The 12,038-nt window shown below is 35.6% G+C and overlaps 1 protein-coding gene across 3 annotated transcripts in view; it reads left to right on the forward strand.

The window, feature by feature from the left end:
• The window catches only part of Rfx7 (regulatory factor X, 7), a 90,781-nt gene that overhangs the window by 41,917 nt on the left and 36,826 nt on the right, over positions 1–12,038 (forward strand). For all 3 annotated transcript variants that reach the window (XM_006511223.4, XM_011242754.3, NM_001033536.1), the window contains one exon: positions 2,954–2,987. In XM_006511223.4, the coding sequence (XP_006511286.1) occupies positions 2,954–2,987 (34 nt within the window). The remainder of the gene's footprint in view (positions 1–2,953; positions 2,988–12,038) is intronic.

Raw genomic sequence — 12,038 nt, forward strand, 5'->3', positions numbered from 1 at the left:
AGTGGCAAAAAGCAATTTTTTTCCTTTTCAGTTTGTATCAGTTATAGATAACTTCTTGTTTAGAGATAGGACTCCATATCCAATCCTTTTTCATAGTGCTAGAACTCCATCTGGCTTGAACCTGCCTAGGTGTTATACATACTGCCATTGTTCCTGTGAGTTCAAGTGTGCACCAATCCTATTGTGTCTGGAAGACACTCTTAACTTGGAGTCACCCATTACCTCTGGCTCGTATAATTTCTCTGCCTCTTTTGCATAGATCTCCTGAGCCATAGGGGAAGGGTTTGATGAACATCCCGTTTAGGACTGAGTGCTCCAAAGTCTTTCTCACTCTCTGCACATTGTCCAGTTAGTGGTCTGTGTTAATTCTCATCCACTACAAGATGCTTCTCTGATATGAATTGAACAAGGCATTAATCCATGGGTATGGCAGGATGTCATTGGGAGGCATTTTATTACTTATGTTCCTTTATCAGATTCATAGTTTAGGTTTTCCCCTAGGCTCACAACCTATCTAGTCTCATCCCTATCTGTCCTCCGTCCCTTTAGCAGTTATTTATATGGGATCTATGTCATGGAGTAGGCCTTAAATCCAATCAAAAGTTGTTAGTTACTTCCATAAACCAACATTATTTCAAAGAATTTAGAAGAAAGATCTTTAATGTGGAAATGAAACAAATAACTGCTGTCACTACCATTCCTCATCATTGCACTAGAGACTACAGCTAGAAATAGAAAAGAAATATAAATACTGAAAATCATCAAAATATCATTAATTATGCACAAAATGATTAGCTACAAGAGAATCTATATCCCATTAAAACTAATAAGTGGGGGGCTGGAGAGATGGCTCAGTGGGTAAGAGCACTGACTGCTCTTCCAGAGGACCTGAGTTCAGTTCCCAGCAACCACATGGTGGCTCACAACCATCTGTAATGGAATCGGATGCCCTCTTCTGGTGTGTTTGAAGACAATAACAGTGTACTCATATACAGAAAATAAATCTTTTTAAAAATTGCTCTCTTGCTCTCTCCTTCCTTCCTCTCTTTTTTCTCTCTTTTTCTTTCTTAAAAAAAAAAAAAACTAAGTGTACAAGAAGACTGGTGAAAATAAAACTGGTTTCAGTTATGAAATCAATAATTTTTCACATATCAGGAATTAACCAGAATATGTAATATGAATAACTATCAACATATCATCTATGAGATATCATGAAATTAATCTGCTCCCCAACCCCAGTTGAGTGTGTATCACTATTACTAGATGTAACTCTTAGGAGAACTTCTGTTGAATTTGAGAAAATAAATAAATAAATAAATGGACCTGCCATGTAGTGAACACTTCCCACAGCTGAAAAGCAAAGCCAGCCAGATCTCTGAGTTCAAGGCCATAGTATACATAATAAGTTCTGGGCTAACTAAGGTTTATATAGGGAGACTCTGTATCAACTAATTAATTAATTAAATACATAAAATAAAACAAACAAAAATATTAAAATGTTCATCTGGAAAAGTGAATGTTCATCAATCATTGGCCATTTTGAAAATGGACAAAGAAAGTCAAACAATCAAATAACTAGACATGATATACTGAAAGTGGTACTGCTTAGGGATGAACAGTAAGATTAACAATAAAACAGAAAAGGAAGCCCAAGAATAGATTGAAGAATATGTGAAACTTGGTATAACAGAGTCGGGAACAGATTGCCAGGAAAAAAAAATGTATATTACACATACTCAGAAATTCCAAAAACAGAGTGGGATTTTAAAAGATGATGTCAGAATCCTAAAAATATAATGCATACACTTAGCTAGATTAACTTTTTAATGTTTACTTTTTAAATTTGTGTGTGTATGTTTGGGGGAGATATAAATATGCTATATATGTGTGTACTCCCATGTAGGTCAGAAAAAGGGTGTCAAACTTCTTGAAACTGAAGTTACTGACAGTAGTGAACTGCTCACTGTAGGTGGGTTTTGGGAACCAAACTCTGGCCTTTGGAAGAGCAATAAACAATTAACTACTGAGCCAGCTCTCTAGCCCTAGATAGGCGTTCTCAAAACAAAATACATCATAAAAAGAAAGTTAATACATTTGGACTAAAAATTTTAACTTTGTCTAGACACGGTTGCTGTTAGTTAGCAAAGTCAAATATATGTGAGGAATTAGTATCTAGGATACATAAAGGTTCCTATAATAAGTATTAGTCAAATCTGAGCCAGAGATTTAGCTCAGTTGATAAACTACTTGTCTCTCAAACATGAAGACCTGAGTTCAGACCCAAGAAATCACTTTAAAATGCTGGATATAGTGGTATGCTTATAATCTCAGCCCTGGAGAAGAGACAGGAGGATCCCTGGGCCAGCCAGTCTCGTCTAATTCTCATTGTTGAGCCCCGGGACATTAAGACACCATCTTAAAGGAGGTAGACACATTTTTGTGTGACAGTTGAGGTTGTTCTCTGGTCTCTACAACAGCAAACACATGTATACATGTACACACATAAACATAATAGTCAGGGCCTCAAAATTGTGTGTGTGTATATGTGGTATATGTATGTATGTATGTATGTATGTATGTCCACTGCATGTATGCTCCTGGAGCTGGAGTTACAGGTGGTTGTAAGCCACCATGCAAGAGTAGCAAGTGCTCAGAGCTATTGAGCCATCTTCTATCCCCATGACTAGGTTTTGTTGCATCTACTTGGCTCTTAGGCTTTCTGTGAAAGGTAATTTAGTTTTCATTATTTTCTTAAGACTGTGTTAAATATCTAAATGTTTCGCATGCCTTGCTTTCATTTGTACTTTAGTAGGTATTGTAACAAAATGCAGTATTTAATTAGATGCTTCACTGTTTCCTTAGTTTGTATATTTACTCTGTCTGTTTAAGAGAAGTTCTTATACTTAAAAGATGCTCTACTTTTTATTAACTCTCACTTTTTTTTTTCTTCTAGCAAAACTGTACAATCTAAAGTGGACTGCATTTTGGTAAGTACAATACCTCACAATCTGCCATTCTTAAATAAATATTGATTCTAAATATCTCTTGAGTTTTTGTGAATAAATTTTACATTTACAACCAACCCTCGGGGTACCTTCATTATTAACTATCTATGTTCTTGTGTAGCTCATCAGTCCTAAAACCACAGTTGGAAGCAATTGTGTTTTTGAATCTTGCTGACGTTTACTGAAAGATTACTTAAACATTTCATTAAATGTGTAATTTTTAAAGTTCTAATTACGAGGTATGAAAATTTTAAAGAAAACATTTTAGATGTTTGGTACCTTGATTCATTAGATAACCTTTTTGTCACTGTTTTGTTGGTTAGCCTTTTGGAATTCACCTACAAAGATAGTATACATTTACTAATAAAACCCTGTAAGGATTTACTTTAACAAATGCTTTTATATTCTTGGGGAATTTATTTTTGTTATTATGTTTTCATCTTTGAGTTGCAGCTTTTAAGAATTTAAGCCACAATAATAGTTTTATTTTGATAGTTCCTTAGGTCTTGTAAAGCTATTTTTTTATTTTTATTTATGTGTATGTATGAATGGTTGCCACACCTGTGTAGTTACCTGCAGACCAGGAGAGGCTGTTGGATTCTCTGAGGCTATAGTTACAGGGGATTGACATGCATATTAGGAACCAAATTCAGGTCCTCTTCAAGAGCTCACGACTACTGAGCCATCTCTCCAGCCTTTAGGTCTTTTTAATGTACAGGGAAAACCAAGCCATCTTGCACTCACAGAGATGAAGGCAAGATGGCTACAGGTTTGAAAACCAGCATAGGCTACTCAGTGAGACATTCTCACACAGGCATCCTCAACACACACCCTCATACACGTCCAACTACTGGGATAAGAGTTAATACTATCTGTTTTCTCAAGAACCTAGGCTACACCCTATGCACCTGAGCATCCAACAGCTTTGCACTATTAAGTTATACATTGTCAAGATAGCAAATTCCCTTTCCTTGTCATTTCAGAACCTTCTCCTGTCAAATTCTGTGGGGTTTGGATGGCTTGAGGTATCTGGTGGTATAATGAATATATATCTTACTAGGGGTTTTTCCTATTATTGTTAACATTGTAGTTTCTTGAAAGGTAAATGGATAACAATTTTTCATAGGGAGAAAATTCTATCAGTTCTATATATTTCTAACTTAATGGCTGAAGGATGGCTTTGTAGGGAAGTTTTTACCTGTACCTTTTACTTCCTGTTTTCATTCATTGACTTCCTTTTCTTTCCTTTTCTTTTCTTTTCTTTTCTTCCTTTATCTCTCTGCTTCTTGTTGTCTTACAGTAATCCTCTGGAATAGGCAATCTTTTTGCTTCCTTTTTATAACTAAAATAACTGATATTCTTAGATTTTGATATTCATAAGGCATATATACTTTGGAGGATTATTCATGTTTTTTAATCATGGAGAAAATAGGGAAAAGATAAGTAATATTACAAAATACTAAATAATAACAAAAGGTTTCACATTAAACAAATGAGCTTGAAATATCAGATATTGATAAATGCTATTATAAAATTTGAAAAGGGCACATTGAAGCAAATAAATAATGGTGACCAGAGTAAACTTAGGTGGATGTGATCAGGAAAGGCCTCTCTGAAATCATGATAACAAAGCAGACCTGAGAAGCCAACCATGGTCTGGCAAGTGGCTCAGTGGACAAAAAAAGCACTTAGTACTCTACCCTAGCAACCTGAGTTCTATCCTCAGAACCCAAATAAAAAGAGAACTAGCTCCACAAATTTATCCTCTGACCTCTGTAAGCATGCTGTGGCATGCACACAAATAATGATAAATAAATAAATAAATAAATAAATAAATAAATAAATATGCAGTGGCCTGTACATTTGTAGACCAAGGAGAATACACAAAATCAAAATTAGGAATGCGTTTGGAATATTTGAAAGATCTAATGATTTCAGTAAGCTAAAACTCATGGAAGGGAGGGGAATGATGGCAGAATTAGAGTAAGATGTAGTATAGGGAATCGTTTATGTCTGGTGTGCTTAGCTATGACAGGAAGGATGCATTCATCCTAAGTTCATTGAAAGCCAAGTAGAAGGCTTTTTACAGGACAGAGTGCTCAGACTCTACTGAGCCAGGCATAGGAGCACACATCTTTAATCTAAGTACTCAGAAGGCAGAGCCAGAAGGATCTCTAGAAGTTCAAAGCCAATTTAGTCTACATAATGGTTCTAGAATAACCAGGCTATATAAAAAGACCCTATCTCAAATAACCAACCCCCTCAAACAAATTTTATTTATATAGATAGAGAGAGAGACAGACAGACAGACAGGCAGACAGACAGACAGACATATATAAAGAATGTGCTATATAGATAAGGGGAGCAGAATGGAAGTAGAAAACTAGTCAGGCCACTCATAAATCCAATAGAGCATTAAAGAATTTTGTTGAAGTAATAGTAAATGTTAATTATTTTTAAAATTTATTTTATTTTAAAAATTAAAGAATAAGTCATTTGGTGTAATATCTCCTTGCTTTGAGTTTTAAACAATAACTTTGCTGGAAATCGAATTATTGCTTAACACTTTTATTGCTATGAATGTTATTTTGTAGCCTTCCAGTCTTTGTTATTTATGATGTGAAGTTAGTAATTAGTCCATCATTGTCTTCCTGAATGTGATGAGTTCTTTTCCTCTTAATTGCTATTAAAATTTCTTTTTATTCATTCTGTCTCTTATTTGTTAACTTGCCCACAAACACTGGTTCTCAGCTGTTTGACTGTTATGTGTCTGGCTATGTATTACTTTGTATCATCTGACTGAGGCTTTATTGAATTTGTCTTCAGTAGATTAGTTTTGGGAAGTTTTCAGGCATTATTACCTCTAAATACTTTTCTGTTCCTTAGATTTTTTTTTTCATCCCTCTTTTAAAATTTTGAAGATACATAAATTGAAATCACTGATGTTATTCTGATCTCAATAACTGTTCTTTTTTTCTCTGATTGTCTTTCTCTCTACTCTGGTTTCTCTATTAAAATTTCCAAACCTAGGACTCAGGAGCTGAAACAAGAAGATTGTAAGTTCAAGGACAACCTAGACTATTAAAAACATTGTTTATTAATTAATTTCTGTTATTTGACTTGTACTCAATTTTTTTCTTGTTTGTTACTATAAAGAGCCTTGGGGATCTCTCAGGAGGCAGTGCTCAGTTCTTTGTGTCTCAAAGAGTTGAGCAAAACACAGAGAAGCAGTAACGAATGCCACAGAGTCAGTGAGAGTGAAAGCCAGGCACACGCTGCAGAGTGGAATGTGCTCCAGAGAGCACAGGCTCAGGAGTTCCTGTTTTTACAAGACTTTAGTTACAGAGGGGGAAGGAGAGATTCCCTGGCGGGGTTAGAGCCTTCTTTGATTGACATAGATGATTAGCATCTGTTGATTATGTAATATCATGCTTTCCACACATGATCTATTCTATAGTCATTTTAAATAGTCATCTGCTAGAGATACAGTCCATACACATGAACTTTTAAGTGGTTTGTGGTGTCCCAAAGGTCCCATGGGGAAAAATCACATCTTTAGAGTAGTCTTCCCCTGGATATTATTTCCTAGCCATAGTCAGATTCTTTTTCCTATTTGTTAGAGGGAGGGTTTGTACAATTTAAGGAACTGTCTAAGGCAGTCCAGGGGGCAGTTACTTGATCCTAGAGTTAACCTTCCTATAAATCGCAGTTACGTGCATCTGACCCTCCCTCCTGCTTCATTTAGATGCAGGCACCCTCATTTTGATAGTTTTACTATCAGACCAGATGAAATGGGGTCATGGTAGCAGCCTCAAGCAAAAATAATAGGGACTTTGATAGTTACTGATGAAAATTCAGATGTTTCTAATAATGTAACTACTTCTTTGTGTATTGTTTTCCTTTAGTCAGTTCTCAGGTACACACTACTGTTCTTTTTGACTGTTGTGTGTCATTTTGTAAATGTTTTAAAGATGCATTGCGAACATCTCTTTTTGGTTGGTTTGAGTTTGGTTTTGTTTTGTTTGATTTGGTTTAATTGTTGTTTGAGATGGAGTTTCTCTGCAGCGCTGGCTGTCCTGGAACTCTCTCTGTAAAACATGCTGGCCTCAAACTTAGAAATGTAGATCCCTGTCTTTGCCTCCCAAGTGTTGGAATTAAAGGCCAGTTCCACCACCACCTAGCCTTGTGAACACCTTAATCTTACTTTTCCTATTTCAGCCTTTCCATAATACTTTAACATATTTCCTTGTAAAATTTATTTGTATACTTTAGCCTTTTTTTTTTTTTTTTTTTTTTTGATCTTTGAATCGTTTTTATTTTGAATCTGTTTTTGGCTTCAGGTGATTTTTAAAACTTGAATAGGTATCCATTCCCAGCACCATTCATTGAGAATCCTCTAGCTTATCAAAATTTGTAATGTACAGGTCTTTTTATAGACTCTTCCTCTCCCCATCAGTGTCTTGTGTACTATCACTTTATATGAAATCTGGAAAATAGTTCTATAAACAACTCATTGTTTATGTCATTTCCATTCAAGTTTTAGAATTACTTTGTCAATTTCTATTTTTAGAAAAAAATTATTGATATTTTTTATTGGGACTTCAGTGACTATGTCACAGTCTTCCTCTATGAGATAGGGTTTTTCACTATTATAGTTGATTCTTCCATATTTTCTCTCAATATATCTTTGTAGTTTTCTCTGTAAATTTCATACAGATTTTCTTAAAACTATTCCTAAACATTAAAATTTTTAAAGTTTAGATACTGTTGTAGGTAGTAATTAAATTTTTGTTATCCAGTGTTTATTGCCCATATTTATATTGATCTTTTGGCCTGCCAATTGTTGGAATTAAAGGCCAGTTCCACCACCACCTAGCCTTGTGAACACCTTAATCTTACTTTTCCTATTTCAGCCTTTCCATTAATAATTTATAAAATAAAAATTTTGGCAGACTCATTGTTTACCAACTAAATATAGTGATTATATGTTTATTTTATGTATATGTGAATGTTTGTATATATGTAAAGGCACTGTGTATATATGGTGCCTGTAGAGGCTAGGAGAAGATGTTGTATACCCTGGAGCTAGAGTTACAGGGTTTGTAAGCTAACATGTGAATGATGGGAACCAAACTCTCCTGGTGTGTGTGGAGACAGCTACAGTGTACTCATATACATAAAATAAATAATTTTTTAAAAAATTATTCTTCCCAACACTTTTTTTTACTTACAGCATTTATCTTCATCATGTATAATTTTATTGTCTAGTTTTGTGTGATTTGGATTCTCTGCAAGAGCAGCCAGTGCTCTTAATTGTCCAGCCCTGTAAATACAGTAATTTTATATAGAGGCCTAATACTTTCTGCCTACTTAAATATTATTAATGAATAATACTTTAATCCCTTTCAACTTATACCTAATTAATATCAAAGATTCTTGAATTGATTTTCCTATCTCAAAAATAAAGAGTTTACAGGGGGAAAAAAAAAACTGGTCTCTGTTGTACTCTGAGCCCATCTTCCTACGTGTCAGCAGTTGTACCTGAGTTCTTTTCCAGAAATGATAGGTGCTCTCAAGTCTTCTCAGACCCCCCACCATGTTTTACATCCTCAGCAAAGATATTTTTCCATTTTTTAAAAGATATTTATTTTATGTATATGAGTACACTGTAGTTGTACAGATGGTTGTGAGCCTTCACGTGGTTGCTGGGAATTGAATTTAGGACCTCTGCTCGCTCTGGCCCTAAGATTTTACTTATTATAAATAAGTACACTGTTGCTGTCTTCAGACACACCAGAGGAGGGCATCAGATCTCATTACAGATGGTTGTGAGCCATCATGTAGTTGCTGGGATTTGAAATCAGGACCTCTGGAAGAGCAGTCAGTGCTCTTACCCACTGAGCCATCTCTCCAGCCCCAAAGATATTTTTCTTAAGTGTTCTTTATTTGTACTGCAATGTCTGACATTGGAGTTTGTATTAGAATCTTTGTGGCAGAGTTCTTCCAAGTGTCATTCTTTATAGGGTTGGGGAAACCATAGTTATCTATGAGAACAGAAAATGGGAAGACGACCTCTATTTTTGTTTTAGTACTGTACTAACTTCTATCATTGCTCCTGCCTAGCCATCACAATAACCAGTCAATAAAAAGCAAAATATAAGAAAATTTAATGTAACGAAGAATAATGATATCTTGTGGGAATCTCTGCTGTGGGTCAGCCATTGTACAAAGCATTTGCCTTTTTACTTTGTGGCAAGGTCACTGTTATAAATTATTCTTTCTGGGCTAGAGAGACGACTTAGCAGTTAAAAGCACTGACTACTCTTCCAGAGGTCTTGAGTTCAATTCCTAGCAACCACATGGTAGCTTACAACCATCTGTAACGGGATATAATTGCCCTCTTCTGGTGTGTGTGAAGACAGCTACAGTGTACTCATATACATTAAATAATTTTTTAAAAAAAATTATTCTTCCCAACATTTTTTTAGTTACAGCATTTGTCTTCATCGTGTATAATTTTGTTTATTGTCTAGTTTTGTGTGATTAAAGTATAAATAGTACCTAGAATATGCTAAATACTCAATTTTGGATGCATGAATGATTTTATTTAATTTTGAAACTTTTATGTGTGTGTTTCATGATTATTATTTTAAATGGGGAGAGAATTAACTTATGTTCTGTTGTTAGATGGACTAAAAGTGATCTGGAACACTAGAATATAAGAACATGCTTTCTGCCAGGCAGTGGTGGCGCACACCTTTAATCCCAGCACTCAGGAGGCAGAGGCAGGCGGATTTCTGAGTTCAAGGCCAGCCTGGTCTACAGAGTGAGTTCCAGGACAGCCAGGGCTACACAGAGAAACCCTGTCTCGAAAAAAACCAAAAAAAAAAAAAAAAAAGAACATGCTTTCTGAGAACCAGACTGATGTTAGAGGCCTTCTTCAAAACATTACATACTCCTAACAATAAGTAGCTCACTGTAGTGCTTCCTGTTCTTGCCAGTGTATATATCATTAAATAGATATATGTAAGGTATGGCCATTTGAAAAAGTGCCTTTTCTCCTCTGTTGGTGGAAGCATTCTATAGTGAATACTAAATGCTAACCAAGATCAGCATACTAACTCAGAGTTGACTAAGCCTACAACTACATTTTAGAGTACCTAAGTAAAAATAATATGGCTTTAAAATGCTTGTGGTTGGAAGATAAGGATTACTTTGTGATATAGCCTTGGGGTAACTTAGTAGATTTTCTAATTATCTGTGATGTGTTGTTTAGTCCTTAAGAATTCTTGTTGCAAGCCAGGCAGTGGTGGTGCATGCCTTTAATCTCAGCACTTGGGAGGCAGAAGCACATGGATTTCTGAGTTTGGGGCCAGCCTGGTCTATAGAGTGAGTTCCAGGACAGCCAGGGCTATACAGAGAACCCCTGTCTCCAAAAACAAAAAAATTCCATGTTGCTTTTTTCTTAATATGATTTTCTTTTGGTTTATTATTAACTTACCCATTAAAAAAAACAGGATTTATTTATTATAGGTAAGTACACTGTAGCTGTCTTCAGACACTCCAGAAGAGAGCATCAGATGGTTGTGAGCCACCATGTGGTTGCTGGTATTTAAACTCAGGACCTTTGGAAGAGCAGTCAGTGCTCTTAACCGCTGGGCCATCTCTCCAGCTCCCACCCATTTTTTAAAGAATTAGTCAGATAAATAAAAGTAATGAAAAACCCAAAATATATTTGAGACTATATTCATAAATGTGAGGTTTCTTAAATATGGGGAATGTCCTCCATAATCTCTTTAATTTTTTCTTTCTTACTAAAATCTATTCACTGTTACATACAGAATGTTCACAGTATTATACTCAGAATCCAATGAGAATCACATTAGAGTTCTGTCTTGGAATATGAATTTGCTAGCACTCACATTGCAGCACCTTCTGATTCCTAGCACTACAATTTCTTGGCACATGATTGTGGTTGGAGTAAATTGAAAGGAGCTTCTTGGTTTTGTTTTGTTTTGTCTTGTTTTCATTTTTACATAGGATTAGAAGTCCATGATAACAGTAAAAAAAAATCAGATGAAAGCTCACATCTTGATCCACAACCATGAGGCAGAGAGAGAAGGCACACTGGAAATAGCATAAGTTTTGAAACCTCAAAGCCTGTTCATGGTGATATGATTTGTCTAAGAAGCCTTCACCTTCCAGTCCTTCCTAAACAGTTCAACCAACTGGAGACCAGCTAGTGAAGTATGATTCCATAGGGGCCATTCTCATGTAAGCCACCACACTGGGGTTTTGTAAAGTTTGCTTATTGGACTTGATTCACTTTTCCTTCCCTGACCCTAGTAACTCAGATCTTCCAAGTGAACTTAGATCACATTTCTTAGCAGAGTGGAGAAATTAAGCCATTTTCATTTTATACCTAGGTCAGTAGGTATATAAATAGAAGGCCAAACTTTTACAATAATCAAATATAATGTAAAGTGTTGGCTCTCCTAGTTGCTTGATGTTTTCTAGGACAGAGGGCCGAAGGCAGTTTTCTTACATTGTTTATGTAGTTACTCCACAAAAGGAAATCATATTCCTCTGTAATTCCCCATGATTTTCATAGAAATTTGGAAACTGAAATTTTAGAATTCTAAGCAACAAGCCTGGAAAGTAAGAGTCCTCACTCTGTGTCTCTTACTTAATCTTGAGGAATAAAGTCCTGGGATTTGGGATTATGAATGAAGAGACTGCAGAATTAGACAACCTGGAAACATCAGAAGACTGGTGTCACAAGTTTCCAAAAATAAAATGAGTAGCTAGCTACAACTAAGAGAAAAATCTTATGAACACATGTAGCCACTGGAGGATTAGTATACTATGTCTATGATAAAGAGCCCTTATTTTAAATGTGTCCTGAACATGAAAAGTTCTGTGAACACTACTTCCTTGGGTATGATCCTCCGAGGAACAGTAGCAGCATCACTTGGGAGCTTGTTAGAAATCCAGACTCTCAGGCCAGGCCCTCATTTCAGATCTTCTACCTCA

The sequence above is a fragment of the Mus musculus genome, chromosome 9, assembly GCF_000001635.26.
Source record: "Mus musculus strain C57BL/6J chromosome 9, GRCm38.p6 C57BL/6J".
Classification (NCBI taxonomy): Eukaryota; Metazoa; Chordata; class Mammalia; order Rodentia; family Muridae; genus Mus; species Mus musculus.